We start from the raw sequence: 21,046 nt of genomic DNA, 5'->3' as shown, positions 1-21,046 counted from the left end.
ATTCGAAATTCAAATGTAATATTTTTTTATAATTAAGTGTAACAGTATTTATGGCCAGACTAAGTATATATATTAATAACAACATATTATAAAGTAAAGTCTCGGCCGCGTGTGTCTGTGTGTTCGCGATAAACTCAAAAACTACTGCACAGTTTCGACGCATAATTTGAGAGATTTTTGATTCAAGAGGTAGGTTTATGTATAGTATGATACAATGATACAAATGATGTTACGCAGTAACTCTCTTGCACTCTACCTTAAATATTTATAATTTTATATATCTATGATTAATATATAAACGTCATGAACGTATAAATGCATCGAAATAATACCTACTGGTTGCGAAGAGGTACGGCCTAGTGAGCAACGGCAGCCATGATTTTTATTGAATCTTCATATAAATTGTCGTGATGTAGACGTTATTTTATTTTAAAAAAACAAGTGAACTATATTTTTTTCTAAAAAAATCAATTAAAATTGATTTAATTAAAAATACTGGCAGCCACATTTTGATAGGCAACTTGATAAATATCTATTTTCCTAATTATAAATATACATACATAAAAATTCGGTTCTCAGCAAAAACCGATGAACGCACTAATCCTGCAGTCGGATATCGTACTATAACGTAGTTTGCAGACCTAACGCTTCTAAAAAGGGGCCTACTTTAAGTCGGAAAGGATGACGAAAGGATTGACTAGAGTTATAAAGGAAGGGATACGGACCTCCGCCCCCCACTCACCATACGAAACACAGCAGAATGCTACTGTTTCACGCCGATTTCTGTGCAGGTGTGGTACTTTCCCGGTGTGAGCTGGACCAATTCGTACTGAAGCGTGCTAACTAATTAAAGTTCACTACTTTACTTCTTCTTAGTTTTGCCCAACTTCCTTATACTCCGTTTAGCTGATAAGTAGTTTTAGTGGCAAATAATGAATGAAAATTCACTTTAGTGTCGATTAGTCTATCGGGTGATCAATCTATAGCAATCCATTGTCCTTCCCCAAGGTCCATTCTATTTATTTATTCGTACCTTTATTCATTATAATTGGCTGAACATTTCAGGCGTGGAAACATAACACGCAGGCAGAGTTACTTTCGTGTTTATATTATTAGTATAGTTTTTTTATACCCTGTATTGCATGAAATATTTAGATATTAAAAACTTTTTAACGTATTTTAAACGCGATTTATCTATTATATTATTAACCCTCCGACTCGATCTTCTCGTGACCACGCTCGCTGTAAAGTGTTCGAAACGACGGGTTAATAATATAACGAATAAATCGCGTTTAAAATCCGTTAAAAAGTTTTTAATTTCTAAATGTGTAATACTCACATAAAATCAAACACAAGAAAATTGTATGAAATATTTTAAATAATGTTGTAGTTCAAAATATTTAACGACGCAGTTAAAATTTAACCAGAAAATGACTAACAATAATACCATTAACTGGGTATTAAATAAGGAAAATTTATTTGTGCAGAATTGATGCAATGCCACGTACAAATTACAAGGCGTTTTAACCATAGACATCAATGGTTTTCAACCGGCTTCAAAGATGCTGGAGGCTGTCAATACGACTATATTTTTTGTGTTTGTTAGTTCATCGCCTTAAACTGGGTGAACGGATCTTTTGATTCTTTTTTTGATGTGAAACATCTATAGCCGCACGTAAAACCGATTTCTGGCTATACGAAAATAAATGTTTATTCAATAAATAGTCATCGTTATCTGGAAAAAAATCGCAACATTTTATTTTATCATTATGACATATTTAGTTCCTATCACAATACGTTCTTTTCTGCATATTACTTTTACAAAATAATGTCGATGTTTCACATCTGCCAGGCGTCCCGTGACGGGTCACATTTTTTTTTAGTTGATGGATTTGCTGATGCCTCCCGTATGGTCCCATTTTAATTTGGTCTAGTTCTGACAATTTGAAGGTGGTTTAGGTTTTTCTTCAAAATAAATATATTCTGCGTCATCGGAAAATATATTATGATGTTAGATTTATTTTTAATTTGAAGTGTATAATAGTTGTTATCCACAAAAAAGGTTAAGAAAAAAATTTATTCTTATACCTATATACGTGGTAAACCCACGTAGTGTGACGTCACAGCTTTTGCTTTCGAAATAATTAATTTGAATGAGGCCAGATAGGTACAATTATAAGGTTTTGTAAACTTTCTGGCTGAGCCCCCCGGTTTCACACGCGTAAGTCCGTATCCCTTAGGAATATCGGAGTAAAAAGGTGCCTATATGTTATTCAAGTTGTCCAGCTGTCTACGTACCAAATTTCATTGCAATCGATTCAGTAGTTTTTGCGTGAAAGAGAAACAAACACACACAAATTCAAACACAAACTCAAACATTTTTTTATTCAATTAGACCTCTTATAGAAGCACTATTGAATCATCATAACATAGTTTTAACATTTACCACCGGTTCGGAAAATCTCTGTAGTCGCACTTTTCAAATCATGTCAATTTTACATTTTACATCATACATAGATTTGAACTACGAACTCAAACTCAGACAGAGTTTGAGTTCGTCCGATTTTTGAATTTAGAGTGGCCTGCCCTCCAGCGACGATAGTAAGCTTTTTTGAACAAAAGATTGATGTGTTATGTGTGTGTGTGAGTTAATATTTATTTGTATTAAGAGTTAATATTTCAAATATACAGATTATCGAATACAGTTATTACTTAAGACTCGTTTTAATCACAAGTTATCGTTCGTGAGGTCATAATGACATTCTGAGGAGTTATTTAATAGATATAACAGGAAAAACGCCGAATGACTTTGAAAACATTGTTTTTTTTTGTATTTAATGTTTTACACTAAAATCTAATGGCATCTTTAATATACCATAAATATACAAAGATTTAACGTGTAATTAAACTATAAAAATTTTAATGCCCTTATTTTTTAACTCAGGCTTAAACTACAATAAATTTAACATCCGTTATTAAACAATGTTTTAAGTTCAAACATAAATATAAGTTAAATTAACAAAATTAATTCAATATACAAAACATAATTGCTATTTTGTTTGCCACCTACCTTCTTTAAAGTATTTAAAATTTAATTAAAATGCAATTAAAATATCTATAGTCTTAAATCATATTTAATTGCTTCATAAATTAATTACCCACCTAAATCATCCGGGTACACGACTTTTATGTAATTATCTCTAAAAAAAATTATAAACAAAAAAAAATCCAATAAAGAATACTACTCGTTCGAATTTTAAATAAATTCAGACTTACCCATAAACAAAAGACACACGAAATTCCAAAACATATTGCACGCAATCAAATAAACATAACCACAAAATGACTAGAAAATTAATATCAGAGAGACATTCTATTTAAATTGACGAAACGTCTTGACACACAAGATCTTTCTGTGGGAAAACCAAAACACTGACCGGTGATACCAGATTTGTAGGTAAGTTTTCCTTACTATAAGTGAGGAGGCGAAAGTGCTACAATAAACGTAGCGTTGTTCGCTTAATGATGCTATTTAAAAAAGCATAAGTGACACCTATTGTTTCTTTTTTCTTTTTTTTGTGTGTATGTTTTCATAATTAACGTTTTTCCTTCTTTCTTGTATTTTTTATAAATATAGTAAAAATATTTATTTTGCACAATTATCTACGTTCAATATTTATTTACTAGTTTATTTACCTGCATCACATTCTAGTCTTATGGTTCAAACAGTTACATACCTACATAGTACAAGTTTATTTGCAGGCATTTAAATCGGTTTAGGGCTAGATTTGAATTGAATTAAATTTTCTAGTACATTATATTTTATCCGATTTGTAAATATATATTGTGTCGGGTAGTTAAAAAATGTCTCCCCATTCAAGGGTAAATTTTACACACTGGCAACACTCCTGGTAATGACCTTACGAACAGGTTACGCTGAGATTGCGTACGATTCTCGATAAAAATGTAAAATATACTATTTATACATATTATAGATATATAATACGTCGTTGGAGGCGGGTAACCCCGTTACGTGTAAAGTCGGTAAACTACGGGTTCGGGTTTGATAATATTTACATTGTGATTCATTTATGAATAGTTAAGACAAAGACATTCGTATATATATGTACCTATAGCTATCATAATAAACTAGCTTCCGCCTGCGGCTTCGCACGCATAGTAAGAGACGGTTTCGGCGTTATTCCCGCTTAGTTACCGTTCCTATAGGATGACTGGGATAAAAACTATTCTAATTATACCTTTTACAAAATTTCATCCAAATTAGTATAGAAATTCCTACTAATATTATAAATGCGAAAGTTTGTAAGGATGTGTGCGTTTTTGTTACTCTTTTACGTTAAAACTGCTGAATCGATTGCAATTAAATTTGGTTCGTAGACAGCTGGACAACTGGAATAACATATAGGCAACTTTTTATCCCGATATTTCTACGGCATACGGACTTACGCGGGTGAAACCGCGGGCGCAGCTAGTTAAGTATAAATATACCGAACCGTAAAGTCGTGTACTAGTATCCCACTTATATTATAGACGCGAAACTTTGTAAGTACCGATGGCTGGATGGATGGATGTATGTTTGTTACTCTTTCACGCGAAAACAGCTTATCGATCTGTATGAAATTGATTAGCACAGGTAACCTTTGGCCGAGTACCACGCGAGTGACGCCGCGGGTTTCAGTTAACTGTACATATTATTGCCTTTTATTACAAGTGTTGTAGTAGTAAATACTATTCATATGATTACAAGTGACCACAACGAGTTTAAAATTTATAAACATAGAAAAAATACTTAAAACTGAAATAAAAACAATAATACCGGTAATTTCTTCCAGACTGCATTTTTCGATGCGAGCTTCGCGGGAGTTTTCCAATTTGCAGGAGTGGGAGTGGACGTGGGAGTTTTCCAATTTGCAGGAGTGGGAGTGGACGTGGGAGATTTCCAATTTTCCAATTGTGATATTATATTTCTCCATTCCATCATCCAATAAAATTTGACAGTCCTAAAAACCATCAAAAACCCTGTCACGCGGCGTTACAAACTTACAAATTAAACAAACTATCACTTCTATTCATTTCAGTAGATTACCTACCGGCTACAATTTTCTAGACATAATTCCCAATGCAGATAATTTCCTTGACCCATTTACAAGTAGGCTCATAGCACCGTGTCAACGACATTGCATAATTCATTCATGGGAATTTTCAATTGGCTTGCATTTATTTTAATAGCCCTTTGTGCTTTAGTTCTGAACGAAACATGAACGAAACTAGTCGTGTTTGACGCAGGCATCGTCCGTTTCCCGCGCAACTTTGTCGTTTTGTTTTTTATTATTCGGAATTTTTTTTTCTTTTGTATACAGCCAGTTTTTTTTGTTCGTTTAAATAGATTTTAATAATAGCTTACGTGTTGCCAACATTGTTATTTTTTAATTGGATGTTAATAATAAAGCTGCATAGCCGTTTCTGTTTCTAATTAATTTTGATATTGGAAATAATTTTTATTAAATACAGACAATTAAATATAAAGGTAAGTTGATTTAACAGTTTTGTTTATTAGTTATTTTATTAACGACGTCATAAGGAATAGAGTAAAACTTATTTTATTAAAATACCCTCTTATTATTCTAGACATGTCAGTTTTATCCCATCAAACCTACACCGTTTTTAGAAACGCCTTTTAAAAACCGATTAAATTAGTAAATGAATATTTTGTTAATTTTTAATTTCACGTCACCCTGGTTCCCCATACAAATTACCGTCCCCTATTACATTTATAATTTACTAGCCTTCCGCTTGCGGCCGTTTGGACGAAGGAAATTCCCATGGGTATGGGATGTTTCACCATGGTATGCAGAAGCCTATGCCACTCTTTTATCTCAGTCTCAGCACACAAAGAAGAATGAAAGACAAACAAACAAAAAAACATTCGCATTCATAGTTTTATTGTATAAAAAAGTTACGTAGTAATTATTTAGTAATCTGTGTCAGAATGTTTTTAATTCGGGGCCCATTTTTTATTACGGAAAGTGTAGTTGCAGCACAGATACTAGTAATTGACATATCATATGAACCTAAATTTTTATATTTATACCATATTATATGTTCAAGGTTCACTTGCTATTTTAATGAAAAAAAAAAAACTGTTATTTTCTAAATAACGTTTTACTGTAGAACTTATTTTGCTTCAATGTTTGAGTCTAGTGTTATGACATCTTTGCTCGAGTTAAGTTTTGAGGTTGCTTCTAACAAACGACTAAAATTTATAAATAAGTAATAATTAACTATTCACAAAGTGTCACAAGTTTCTACGGCATCTATAACATAGACCCAGCTATATAGGCAACTATTATATAGAGTAATTATGAGTTTTTAAATAGAAACTATTAATAATTAAAGCATAAAAGGGGACTTAAATTCGGAGTAGTTTGATGTCATTAATTATTATACATATAAACCTTCCTCTCGAATCACTCCATTAATAAATAATAGTTTAAAAAAAACTAAAAAACACGCTTTTTATAGAAAACCGAAGTAAAAAATAGTAAATAAATTTAAATGAATTTAAATTAAGAAGATAGTTTTAAAAATTTCAATGAATATACATTAATAATAGTGTGAGTAAAAAAAAATTATTTTATTTTAAAAAAAGCGTGCGGTGCATGGTTTCAATGGTTATAGATATTTTATTGAGAGATATGAGTAGAGTGATTATGATTTCGATAATATCTTAAGAAGCACCCACGCTTTTTTTCGCGCCCAAAGAAGTCGGTTACAAACAAACATACAAACATACAGGTGAATGCGTTGCGCAGTTGTAAATATAAAAGCATACATAGGGACAGAGAAAGTGACTTTGTTTTATACTTTGTAGATGTATATGTTCCCAAAACCCTAATTACATAATTATCTAATTATTTAATACTTAAACGATCGATTTACTAAGCGCTGTCTTATTTGCATAATTTTAAGAATATTTACCGACTTCAAAAAAGAAGGTTTTTAATACGAATATCATGCAGGCAGTACATTTTAAGCTACTGGATATAAAAGATGTGATACAGTTGTCATTTTCCAACGCCTAGTGGAAATAAAAAATCAAGGTTAAACGACGGTTGGCGTGGCCATAAATTGGATGGGTGATCAAGTTTTTTGTAGTTGCTCTCTTTTTTTGCATTTTTATTTTTCGATTAAATCTTAGCGGAGCCAATTCGAGCGGAACTCCAATACGTGCTTTATGATGCTTGAAAGGGATTAGTAAATTAAAATATCCTTTACTGGTCACGTACTGGCTGTTCATAGACAATCTATGGTTTTCTATGGCCGCCATAGACAACGGAGTACTTTGTTTGAGTTTGTAGGGCGACGTAATAACACTAGCTGTGCACCGCGATTTCACCCGTGAATAAAACGTCCGCCAAAAATATAATATATTATTAGTGAGATTTATTATTAGGACAGCGAAGTCTTATTAAAACAGTTCCTTTTTACCCTTTGGGTACGGAACCCTAAAAAGAAGCCCATTTTTTTTTACCTTGGGTCATTTTTATTAAAGTTTTAAATGATTCCTCCTAAAAACACTAGGAAAAAGTAGTGTTCCTATAGGCTATATTTTAAATTACTTTTATCTCTAATCAGTCCGTGCAGAGCCGGGACAAACGGCTGCTGAAAAGTTTGTATGTTTATTTGATCGCGCTTATTTCAAAAACTACTTCCGATACTTAACGCATTTTAAAAATTCATCGAATATGTACAGACACTAGTTAGGAAATAAAATTCGATATCTGTTTTTTCCGTATTTCTTTATTTCTTTTAAACTGAAATTGTTTTACAGGAATGGCGAATGGTACAAGCACAGCGTCGAAGGTTGCTGGGTTCCTGATTTTTCTTGTAAACTTCATTACAATGGTTCGTAAAAAGTAATTTGTATTTATTGTGTTTGGTTTTAAGCGAACAGTGTATATTTTTACTTTTTTTTTAAACTCTCAATATAAAAAGAGGTGTTATAAGTCTGTTGCCAATCTGTGTGTATTTCATTACATTTTTTTCGTTTAAAATTCAGTTTCTTAGCTGTCAACTTCAATCTTAGTTAAATCAAAGATGGCGACCACAAAATATTTGTCTAAATATTTGTCACAACTCTCTCAGAATGGGATAACATTATGTTATCTGTGGTATGGGTATCAAATGAAAGCGTTTGACTAGTAGAATATATGTTAAATTTTAAATTTAATATGGACTACAATACATTAATGAGGACGGGATTTTTATTTAAATTGTTGCTATCCATTTAGTAATTAATGTATTAACATTCATGAATATACGTATACTTCTTGGTAGTCATTAATTATTTTTAATAGCAGTACATCTTTTTCGTCCTATCTAATATACAATTTTGCTTGTAATTTTCCTGTAAAATCCCTTATTGTTAGTTCAACGTTGCATGTTGCAATAATAGCAAGAACGTAATATAAAATAAGATGTATACTTTGAAAGGCGTATTCAGTCGACGACCTAGTTAAACTGAAAAGCCTAGTAAAAGAGAGTAAACAAATTTTACATAAAATGCCTTGCGGTTTAAAGTTTTTAATCATGCTAAAATTAAATTTTCACTTTATAGAATTCGAATGAACCATGGCAGCCGTATGTTTATAAAATTCCCTCGATATATTATGTCGTTGATGTGACTAATATCATAAAAGCAAAGTGTGTTTGTTTGTTTGTTTCACGTCACAAGGGAGCGTTTTTATATTTTTTTGTTGTGTTTGGACGTAGATACTTATATGGCGGTGAAACATCTTATACACATGGGAATTTTAGCTGTTTGAACGTTTGACCACCCGAGCGAAGCCAAGATCTAAAATTACACCTAAATGTATACCAGTAGCCTTCAATATTCGTCCTCCAAATAAATAAATTCGGTCTGTACACATTCTCATTGAAGGTCTTATAAGGTCAACCGATACAAGGATAGATATGCGATAGTTGAAAACCAAGAAACAGTATAATTTATCCTACCCTACTAATATTATAAACGCGAAAGTTTGTAAGTATGGATGTATGTATGGATGGATGTTTGTTACTCTTTCACGGAAAAACTACTGAACCGATCGCATTGAAATTTTGTACGCAGATAGCTGGACAAGTGGAATAACACATAGGCAACTTTTAATCCCGATATTCTGCGGGATACAGACTTACGTGGGTGAAACCGCTGGGCGCAGCTAGTGTGAATTAACTATTTTAGTCTGTAGTCTTAGTTATTATTATTAAAATAACGCACGAGACTGCTTAGTTTTCATGTCATAGTGGAGCTGGTGGTTCACCAGATGGTGATGAAACTTTCACCACCGCCTCATAAACATTCGTAGTGGTGAACTCTTGTGGGTGCGTGGTACTTTACTGCTACCACTATGTTAAGTTATATATAAACTAGCTGATGCCCGTAGCTTCACTCGCGCGGTCTTAATTATCATGGTACAAACTTTCATCCCCTATTTTATGCCGTTAGAGGTATAATTTTTCAAAATCCTTTATTAGCGTCTTACCTACGTTATAACATCTATCTGCATGCCAAATTTCAGCCCTTTCCGTCCAGTTTGGGCTGTGCGTTGATAGATCACTATATCAGTCAGTCAGTCACCTTTGAGTTATATGTATGTTACAGCCAAAGTAATAAATCTGGATATTATATATACTATCTAGCCATTATATATAATGTCTACTCAATTTAGATAAAGTGATGATTGACTAAAATCAATCACATTAACTAGCAATTTTATAAAACATCTTTGGAGACTTGGATAATGTAATAAAACAAGTAGATATTCGTTAAAGATTATAAAATTGTATTTCAATTTGCCTTAAGCATACCTAACCAATCATAAACATTATTTAAAAAATTAAAATAACATGAAATAATAATTTCCCGTCAATTAACATTGTTACAAAGTTATTTAACTTTAACTTATGAAGTAAATTTAATGCTCACTGGCTATAAAACAAGCACAGAGATCAACACATAATACTTAACTTTGACACGCTATTGTGAATAGAGTCAAGATAAAGTGATTAATTTATTACATTGTCTAATGAATTTGGCTTTTATATATAATGACCAGTCGTTATGTATAATACCTATTTAATCACTATGACTGAAACATATATACTACTTACTGTAGGGTTTTGTGTTTGTTTTATACAGTAAACTAATGAATTGTGGTTTTCAGATGTTCAGCTTAGCGACCTTCGCAGTGGGTTTGTGGATTATCGTGTCTTGTAAAACCTTGGCATACGTCATACAAGTGATGGGAAGCTCCGGGATGAAGGTGAGACGGTTCTTATTTAAATAATGCTTGCTTCATTTGTAGTATCTTCTTGTGTTTGATTTTACGCGAGTATTATACATTTAGAAATTAAATACTTTTTAACGGATTTTAAACGCGACTTAATACTAGCTGTGCCCCGCGGTTTCACCCGCGTAAGTCCGTATCCCGTAGGAATATCGGAATAAAAAGTTGCCTATATGTTATTCCAGTTATCCAGCTATCTACGTACCAAATTTCATTGCAATTGGTTGAGTAGTTTTTACGTGAAAGAATAACAAACATCCATACATCCATACTTACAAACTTTCGCATTTATAATATTATAATGATAGGATAATAGGATATTATTAACCCGACGTTTCGAACACATTACTGTGAGCGTGGTCACGGGAAGACTGTCTCCCCGTGACCACTATATATTGATTTTTTTTTAATAAGTAATGAGATATACGGAACCAATCATATCTCTAAATATTATACTGCTTCATCTACGATGTACGGGCAAAGATCTATTTATAAAGTTTTCTCTTTAATATATTACTGTAGGCCTAACAAACTCCACCAAGTCCGCAAGAGCACATATTATATCAAAATCAATATTGATAAAGTTTTAAACAATGCAAGATAACGTCACGCGACCGGGTCACGTCGCGCCGTGACAGCGCGTGTTCCCACGGGTCTCGATTACAAGCCATTGTATTGACATATGTACACGGCGCTTCTTTTGCCCGACTGCAATGAAAAGAGAGTATTTTTACCGTATTTATGTAGGTATAATGTGAGTTTATTATATGTGCATTTCTCTAGGCATGGATATTGATATATTAGGCAGTAATCTTCAGAATTCGGTAGCGTCGTAAAAGAAAAACATAAAAAAGCGTCATAGGCTATATATGTATGTATACTAAGAATAAAGATTTGTATGTTTGTAATGTTTTCACCCAAAAACTACTGGACCGATTTCATAAATTCTTTCACCATTAGAAAACTGGAATTTTTGCTGACATACGCTATATATGTACCACAGGCGAAGCCGGGGCGAACAGCTAGTAAATTAATACAATGGCGGCCGTAAATAAGCGTTGAGTATTTTTTCATGCCCTAGCAATGTGGATATCAAACGAAAGGGCTTCATTACTAAAATACGCACTAGGTCAAATTTTAAAATCAAGATGGCTGACACCACAATAAGGGGTCGGGTGTGTTTTCCATTTTAATTTAATTCATTTGTTAATGCATGAAGCCCCGTATAAACTACCTTAATTAGTTATTTCCTTCTATTTTAAAGGTTGCCTGGTAGAGATCAGTACCTAGTGATAATGCCGCCTATTGCTTATTTTTTTAAATGTACTGTATGCTTTAATATTTTTACAAACAATTAAAAATTTTCATTGTATTTATAATAATAATTATAAATAGTCTTTATAACGATACGTTACAAAACCATAGGTGACTAAATGATAGATAAATGACATATTATCGTAGGAGATATTCTTACGAAGACCCAAATAGCTCATATTTTAAAGTATTAGCCCTAAATAACAGTTATCATTACAAATGGGTTAATGGACGACGAAATTGTTTGATAAATCTATAAAGTATTCATACGATCACGCAAAAGCAATCGATCCGATGGATATGACCTAATTACCAACATGACACTTGAATGTAGGCTGTGCCTGTTGCCGCCTGCGGCTTTGTCTGTGTTCTAAATGTATTGAATGTCGGTACTGTAATGCATTATCTTATATCTTTAAACGAGCAATTCTTGTATATATATATATATATATATATATATATATATATATATATATATATATATATATATATATATATATATAATTGGAATCTTGGAATCGGCTCCAACGATTTTCATGAAATTTAGTATATGGGGGATTTCGGGGGCGATAAATCGATCTAGCTAGGAATCTTTTTTAAAAAATGTCATATTCGTGTTTTATCGACTTAAACTTACTTTTTTAACAAATAGGAGGCGTTTGAGTAGTCCCAATTTATTATGACTCTTCCTGACATCTATTGGCGAATAATAATACTTAAATATAATTTCCAAAAAACACAATTTATAAAAAAAAAATATACCCAGCAAAGCTCGGTCATCCAGGTACTTATTTTTCAAATTAGCAGTCCGTCTCTTCAAATGTGGTACGTATTTTCTCTGCATACGAACCTTCTTTGTGACTAAACAAAAATGTTTCATAAAAATTAAATGGATTTTTTTATTAGATTAGCATCACATTTGGCGATTAACTTTTAATTATAAAGTTAATTAAATAATTAACATAAATCTACGCATATCACAGCAAACAAAGTTTTTACAATAAAATCTATACTAATATTATAAAGTTAGAGAGTATGTTTGTTTGTTTGAACGCGCTGTTCTCAGGAACTACGTCCAATGTAAAAAAATCTTTAAATTTTAGATATCCTATTTATTGAGAAAGGCTGTAACATTATGTACTACGGAGATAAAACCGCGGGGCACAGCTAGTAAAAAAATAAACTTGAGCCAACCGAGGCAGCCACACACATATTATTTATGCACTCGGTTTATTTATTTTTATTTTTTATTTCTATTCTTGACGGGGAGTCCTTTTTGTCACTTTAACTGGTTTTATTTGTTTGTTTTATAAGACAAGTCATTTTTACATGATGCCATATTAACATATGTATTTCTATTTCTATATCTAAATCCATTTTTAACCCCGTAGACCGTAGAATTTTTATTAAATACGACCGTTTGGGGTATTGTCCAGTGACAAACACATATACAGAAGTATATAAAAATATACAGATAATTCGTTTTCATATTATAGATATGAAAAAAGGTGTGTGTGCGATTCACACACGATAGAAGTGAAACTTCAGTAAATCGACAAAAGAATGAGATGAATATATATAAAATATAAAATAGTATGCATATTTCTGTCTCGTTCTTTGCCGGCTTCATTCTACACATTTTTGTATTTGTCTCTCTTACCTGTCGTTTTTTCCGTTGCATCAGGTTTGAAATCACAACGATTCTAAAGAAGTTTCACTTCAAAAACTGTTTTCAGACGATTTTCACGCAAGATATTCTGACCGTACAGCTGGGTATCGGCGTCTCTCTTCTCAGTCTGTTCTTCTTCTTCATCTCACTTATGGGCCTGTACGGCTCCATATATTGCTCCCAATTCCTGTTATTTATGGTGAGTATACATTAACTAGCTATACGCCCCGCCTCCGTCCGGTTGGACTATCCTAATCTTAATGTATAAAAATCCAGTGTCATGATGTATGTTTCCAATGTACTCTTCACCAACTCAACCGATTTTTATGAAATATGGCATTTTATGTGTAATTTGGTCCAACTTAAGATATAGGATAGTTTTTATTTCGATTAATTATGCCAATAATTTATAATCTTAAGATTTTTAATTATTACTTAGCCACAGCAACGCGTAGCCGGGTATGCAAGTAATATTATAAAGTACCTGCGCCACGCGGTTTCACCCGCGTAAATCTGTTTCCCGTAGGAATATCGCGATAAAAGTTACCTATTCGTTATTCCAGTTGTCCAGCTACCTACGTACCAAATTTCATTGCAATCGGTTCACTAGTCTAAAAAACTCGTCATAAATTGGATGGGTGACAATTTTATAAATTGGTCTTCAGTTATATTCGGAACCCTTAGCGGCGCGAGTTCGACTCGCACTTGACTGATATTTTTAATATTATAATAATAATAAAAATCTTTATTTATCCGTACCTTACATTGACATTGCATATACATGGCTTGAATTCTTGAACAAAGGAACTTAAAAACTATGGACACTAGTCGTCTAAACTAGGCCGAGCCTGCATCTTAGACGACAGTATCTTCCCACTATGTTTTTAATACAATTTAGTACAATATATCAAGACAGTATATCGTGAAATATATACACTATTTCATACTTAAACATACAATTTTAATACGAAATAATACAAGCGTGCGTAAGGTAACAATATAATAATTACAATGAAGGTAAGTTGAATAATGTGTCTTATGACCGATCGTCGACGACGGGCAGGGTAACGTAACAACGCAAGTTATGGATTTGAGCTCAATTAAGTAATTAGAATATAATTTGTAATATTAAAAAATGAATTCACTTTATGTTATAACTGTAATTTTGGATGGCGGCTTTTGGTTACCTGTAAATAAATGGAATATAAAGATTAAATAAAAGATGATGCTATTAGTTTCGTTATTAATTAGTTGCACGTAATATTTTTTTTTGTAATCGTTTAACTCTAAAATTTTGAATAAGTTTTCGATTTGATTATAGTTTTTTGATTTAAGCCAATTGATTATTTTATATTTGCATTGAAAGAATGTGGTGCGATGAATATTAATTTGCTTATTTATGTTTTCGGTTTTGTATTATATAAATCAATTTAATATCTGTTACAGTACGCTGCTTTAATTCTGCTTATAATGCTTCTGGAGTGCGCGCTGTTCTTCTATTTTACTTCTAATATCCTTGAGGTAAGTATTTTTATTAGTAGTTATTAGTATCTTAATCTACACTGTTATTATATAGTGGAACTTTTGTCTGTTTGTAACATTTTCACATAAAACCTCTGGACCTATTTCAAAAATTCTTTCATCATGAGGAATTTTTGAAAGAATAGAAAAAAAAATGATCACGAGACGGGATTCGAACCCGCGTTTTTTACCAAACCGTAGCAACGAGAGTCTAGGACTCTCGGCCACCCGTGATCCCGCCACTATAATAGAATTTCTTCTACTCTTTCGGTTTTATGTGGCTAAGCGCATCCCACGCCATCTATTGAGATGATTAAGAACCATCACAACCAATACGAAACATTATTTCAATGATTACAATATATACAATATTCGATCTAACGCGGCCTTTATTAAATTTTATGTTTATTTTTATAGCAACGTGCTAACGTTTGATAAAAACGCGGATTCGAATCCCGCCTCGTGATCAATTTTTTTCTATTCCTTTAAAAATCAATGCTATAAAACTAAAAATTGAATTCTTTCACCATTACAAAGCTGCAACTTCACTGAGAGTCATGGGATATATATGTACTATGGGCGAAGCCGGGGCGAACAGCTAGTTGCGTAAAAAATAACGGTTCATCCTTGCATTTCCGAATGTACAAATTGTGTCACTAGAGACAAATAATCTTAAAATTTCAACTGTTTGTTTGTCTTAACCACCAAGTAACTTATTAGTGGATGAAACGTTTTTTTATATTTTTTTATTTTATTTCAAAGCTCACGCATGACACGTGGTCCGATATAAATTTGGTCTATTTCGGAAAATTTGAATGTGGTTTCTTTTTTATTTTATTAAAAATAATTCTTGTTTTGAGTTATAAAACCGTTCTTTTAAGTGTTTTTAATAAGTTGGTTAATGTGAAGCTTTTTGAAATGAAATGACTTTAATATAACACACTTAGAATGTTTTAATATGTTTCCAGAAAGGTGTGGAAGAAACTGACGGCCAGTTGGCACACGCGCTGCGCTTGGCGCTGCGCTGCTGTGACCGTAACGACACGTGAGTTTATCTAATAACAAATGTATATACATACATTTATCGTAATTGAAACAATATAAACAGTCGTATCTTTAAGTTGGATCAAATTGCACATGGTGTGCAAATTTGATTAAAATCGTTTCATTGCCATACCTTAGCAACGCATAGTGATCCCGCCTTAGTAATCAGTTTCGTGTGACTATGGGACATTATTTCAATAGAAATTAAAAACTTTTTAACGGATTTTAAACGTGATTTATTCATTATATTATTAACCCGACGTTTCGAACAGTTTACAGCGAGCGTGGTCACGGCGAGACAGTCTCCCCGTTAAAAAAGTTTTTAATTTCTAAATGTATAACACTCGCGTAAATCAAACACAAGAAAATACTATTATTTCAATAATTACGATCGAATAAGATGTTTCAATGTGATGTGTAAAATAACTGATGCCACACTTCAGCCTTCTAGATAGAAGATGTCCATAGCTACAGACGCAATATACAATTATAACATAAAACCGCTCTGTTGCGACGTGAATAAGTGAAAAAAAAAATTTATATCCGTTCAACAATACAAAAAAATACATACAGACAAACATAGAACCTCGTACTTTTCGTTTTTAGGCTCTGACTAGGCTTTTCTTTTATATGAAATGAAATGAAATGAAATGAAATGATTTATTTATTTCCATATTTAAACAATACAATCAAATACAATCAAAAGAAATAGTATATGAATAGTTGGCACTTTATAAAGATACACTAGTTCCCACACTAGGATCCCCTGTGTTGTGGGCAACTAGTCTCTTCCGATGTTACAGAATTTTATTTTAATTTCTAAAGATTATAAGCTATACATTGTAGTGTAAGAAATATATAAAAAAAAGTTAAATTAAAAACAAAAGTAAGATATTTATCAAACTCCAGTGGATGTGTGTGTGTGTGTGTTTGTGTGTGTGAGAGTGTGTGTTTTATTTTTCATTGACTAGCATTGCTTCAGTTTCACTATAATTTAAATTAAGTAAAAGTTGTTCTAATCTCTTTTTGAAAATATATATCGATGCATTTACTACATTAACATTTAATCTTTTAATAAGCTTATTATAGAGGAAAGGGCCCCTATAACTATAAAAGCGTTTGATAAAAAAGGTATTACACTTCGGAAGCGTGAAATTGACTCGTCTTGGGGCTCTTAATGTTGGTGCAAAGGTTTGCTTTGATATTTTGTGAAACTTTAGTGCGGTAGCCAGAATGTATAGTTGACGGACTGTCAGAACTTTTGCATCGTCGTAGAGTGCAGAAGTAGCGTACCGAAAAGGTTTTTTGTACGCAACCTTGAGTATTGCCCGTTGAGCGCGCTCAATTTTAAGCATAAGGGTGGAACCAGCGCCTTCCCAGACTGAAATGCAATAAGAAATAATGGATTGACAGAGTGCTTTATAAACTAATTTTATTGTATTATATCCGTGATGATATCCTCTGTGCATAGGAGACTGTCAAGATTTTTTGATTAATAAAGAAATAACAATATTTCAATAGCTTTTTATTGTTATTTTTTAGGATGACTGAAAAAAATCCGCCTTGGTCCTGCTGCGGTACAAATTATATAAAAAATTGTACACAAGACAATTTTTTTGAAAAGGTATATAATATTTATTTTCTTTTTCAAATAGTGTTATTTTTAGTTCTATTTGCCCAATATCCTATATTACCTATTTCGCTATATAAAGTATATAAAAGGATCTGATCTTTTGTGTGGTTTAAGATGTGTGTTACGTTTATTTTCAGAATTGTAAGCAATCTATGTCCGACTGGTTGCATCGTTATGAAACATTTATTTATGGGACTATAGCGGCGACGCACATACTATTGTCGTCCTCTTCTCTCCTAAGACGTGCGAGCAGTGCATCTCGCTCACACACCTAGCGGTCACAGCGCCAGTCTGGCGGTAAGCAATTAAAAATAACGCCATCTAGCGAAATTTTTTCGCTTTTTTAAAAAATAGTCGTTTTGAGATTTGAAAACGTTTGCCTTTGCGAATAGCGTCACCCTTTGGGTCACCATACCAATTTTATGCACATTTTCAAGTTTTTAAGTTTGCTTTTATTTTTACTTACTCTCATAGCTTTTAAGTTTCTGTTTTATATATTTTATTCTTCTGTAGTGTCTTTAATGAGATTCTATTACACTTCGCTTAAACGCTTCAATATGGCGACATGCCAAAAAAATATATTAGACAGTGTTTATTGGTTAGACAATGTTGAACAATAATACTAGATTCATATTAATGCGATGTTATTATTCAGGTAATCTGTCTGACTGTCTGTCTATTTCTCTGTCTCTTCTTAACGCTTAAACAGCCTAATTTAGATGAATTTGGTTCAGACATTAGCTATAACCTATACTGCTCAATAAAGGATTCCCAAAATTTTATTTTTTATTTTTATATTTCACTAGCTTTTCGCCCGCGGCTTTGTCCGCGTAGAATTCGCTTAAATCGCGCGACAAAGTAAAGAGTATTTTCTTCGCATTAAAAAGTATGGTTTGTTCTTTCCCAAGTTTAGCTCCATCTTCATACCAAGTATCATCAAAATCGGTTTGACGGTATCAAACTTTCATACTAACTTTCATCCCCTCTTTCAACCCTTTCTACCCTTTTTACGCGATAAAAAGTATCCTATGTCCTTTCTCAAGTTCAGTTCTATCTTCATACTAAATTTTGTCAAAAACGGTTCAGTAGTTTAGGCGTGAAAGCGTAACAGACAGACAGACAGACAGACAGAGTTACTTGCATGCATTTATAATATTTGTAGGGATTATTGTATGCATTTTGTGCAGCATTTTTTTCCTTTTGTCGTTTTACTTTTCTTTGTAACTAAAATCTAACTACGCCCGTGACTTGGATTACAATACGTTTCTTTTTACACGCTTTTTATTAGCTTCACCTGTATGTTTGTATGTTTGTTTGTTTGTAACCGACTTCTTTGCTTCTTAAGATATTATCGAAATCACAATCACTCTACTTATATCTGTCAATAAAATATCTATAACTATTGACACCATGCACCCCACGCTTTTTTTAAAATAAAATAAATTTATTTTTTACTCACACTATTATTAATTTATATTCATTGAAATTTTTAACACTAGTTTCTTAATTTAAATTCATTTAAATTTATTTTCTATTTTTTAGTTCGGTTTTCTATAAAAAGCGTGTTTTTTAGTTTTTTTAAACTATTATTTATTTCAGCTCAAAACAAAACATTGCGGCGTGGACGCGTGACGCCCAGTGACGACACAGAGCAACCCGACGATGTGATGATGGTTGTGTTGGGGCGAGCCAGGATTGGGTGGATGGACAAACATACATAATTACTAACTGATTCGGCATAACTTTATTCTGCCTTATCGTTTGCATGTAAACGCGTACGACCTTAGCTCAATACCACCGAATTTATATATTTAGTAGTTTAAAAAAACCAAAAAATCACGTTTTAATAATGCAAACAACTAAATTGCCTAAATTGTATTGTTACCAACCCTTGATAAGTATATAAATTTTAATTAAAACTGTCCGTTTAAAGTGGACCAAAATCGAGACAGGCCAAGCTACTAAAAGTGTGTTGATTTCATGGAATCGTCCCACCATGGTTGACTACAGATGGCAACTAACACTGTGACAGGAGAATTTAATATACTATTCGCATACATGGGAATAGATTTAACATTTTTATAAACGTAACACAAATACTTTGCCAACGTTGAGACGTCCCTCAGGCACATGAAACCGAAAGAGTAGAAGAAATTCGATTACTGTGGCGGGATCACGGGTGGCCGAATGGCTAGGCGTTGCTACGGTTTGGCAAAAAGCTGCGGGTTCGGATCCCTCCGTAACCAATTTATGTGTTTAGTTAATGCTAAGAAACTTAGAAATTAACATTATTCAAATAATTTGGCAACGTTGAGACGTAGTAACTAGTATATGTACTAAGAATCTCCATGTGCGGATTTAACTCTCAAAAATGCTCAAATGGTAACCCGTGTACCAAAGATGCGGTCAATCTTTATCGATTTAATTTTTTTAGCTTTTTTATTATATTATAGTTTCTAAATTACGGTGATAGTTTCTTTCGAGATTTCTGTTGAGTAAAATCTTCTATTAAATCCTAGAACTCAGTTTCCTGAAGAATATCACTTTCTATGCTCATAATTGACAAATTATTTAGTTGTTCAGTCGGTCAGTTGCCGGCTATGACATAAAAAAAAGGCTTGATGTCACTCAAATTCATATAAATATATTGATTCGAATAAATCTGAAAATAATCGATATTCGGGCATTGAGAAAACTGTAATGAGTATTTTGAGATTAAATTTGAGAGAAATTGTCGGCCCTTCGGGGCCCTCTGAGGATGGGGGGCCCTGGGCACTGGCCCCTTGTGCCCTTATGGTAAAGACGGTACTGCTTACTACAGGTGTGAGTGTTTGGGAGCCATAACACTCGGCACTAGGATGCTGCTGTGTTTCGTACGGTGAGTAGGAGCGCTTAAGGTCAGTTTTCTCTTTCTCTCCATCCCAGTTAAGTTACCAAAGAAGGAATGGTTCTTCTTTCCAGTCGTAAATTTTTTCCTTATCCGTTACCCCTTAAAAGCGGGCAGCGCACTCGCAGAGACACTGCCACTGTAAATATTAATGGGCAGAGTGATCGCTTACCATCAGGCGAACCACCAGCTCAGTTGCCCGCTGTGATGTAAACGGTATTTGGTTGATTCCGGAACTACTGGCTGATTTCAAAAAGTATCTCACCGGACGTGATCGTTCAGCATGTACCGCAGGTGAAGGCGGGTCAAAAATGGCAGAAAAATTATTACGTTTACAAGTTATACTAAGTTTACTTAGTTCTACTAAGTTAATATAATTATAATAAATAGATCCGATAATAAAACAATGATATAATAGAAAAATATTTATTAATTACAACAAGAAAAACACTCGTTTAATCTAAGTTGTACTCAACAGTTTTACTTGCCCACCAGATGGCGCAATAATACAAAAAACTACTGATCATAAAGGTTATGTCACAAATAAACGCACACAAATGTTAAACACACAAAAACACCAATTAAAAATAATAAAGAAACCATTGAAA

The 21,046-nt window shown here is 32.9% G+C and overlaps 2 protein-coding genes across 2 annotated transcripts in view; one reads left to right on the top strand and one right to left on the bottom strand.

Moving 5' to 3' along the window:
- Positions 1 to 3,435, bottom strand: part of LOC119839367 (low-density lipoprotein receptor-related protein 8-like) — a 13,581-nt gene extending 10,146 nt beyond the window's left edge. Inside the window, exon 1 of the mRNA XM_038365631.1 lies at positions 3,277 to 3,435. Within this exon, the coding sequence (XP_038221559.1) occupies positions 3,277 to 3,310 (34 nt within the window). The 5' untranslated portion in view covers positions 3,311 to 3,435. The remainder of the gene's footprint in view (positions 1 to 3,276) is intronic.
- A 5,217-nt stretch (positions 3,436 to 8,652) lies between these two features.
- Positions 8,653 to 19,781, top strand: LOC119839327. The gene is made up of 8 exons (XM_038365572.1): positions 8,653 to 8,661; positions 10,248 to 10,346; positions 13,421 to 13,552; positions 14,800 to 14,874; positions 15,843 to 15,919; positions 17,461 to 17,542; positions 17,689 to 17,848; positions 19,151 to 19,781. The coding sequence occupies exons 1-7, from the start codon at positions 8,653 to 8,655 to the stop codon at positions 17,824 to 17,826; spliced, it is 612 nt and encodes a 203-aa protein (XP_038221500.1). The 3' UTR covers positions 17,827 to 17,848; positions 19,151 to 19,781.
- The last annotated feature ends 1,265 nt before the right edge of the window (positions 19,782 to 21,046 follow it).

The sequence above is a fragment of the Zerene cesonia genome, unplaced genomic scaffold, assembly GCF_012273895.1.
Source record: "Zerene cesonia ecotype Mississippi unplaced genomic scaffold, Zerene_cesonia_1.1 Zces_u012, whole genome shotgun sequence".
Classification (NCBI taxonomy): Eukaryota; Metazoa; Arthropoda; class Insecta; order Lepidoptera; family Pieridae; genus Zerene; species Zerene cesonia.
The sequence above is the reverse complement of the archived record's forward strand: the minus strand, read 5'-3'. Positions and strand labels throughout refer to the sequence as shown.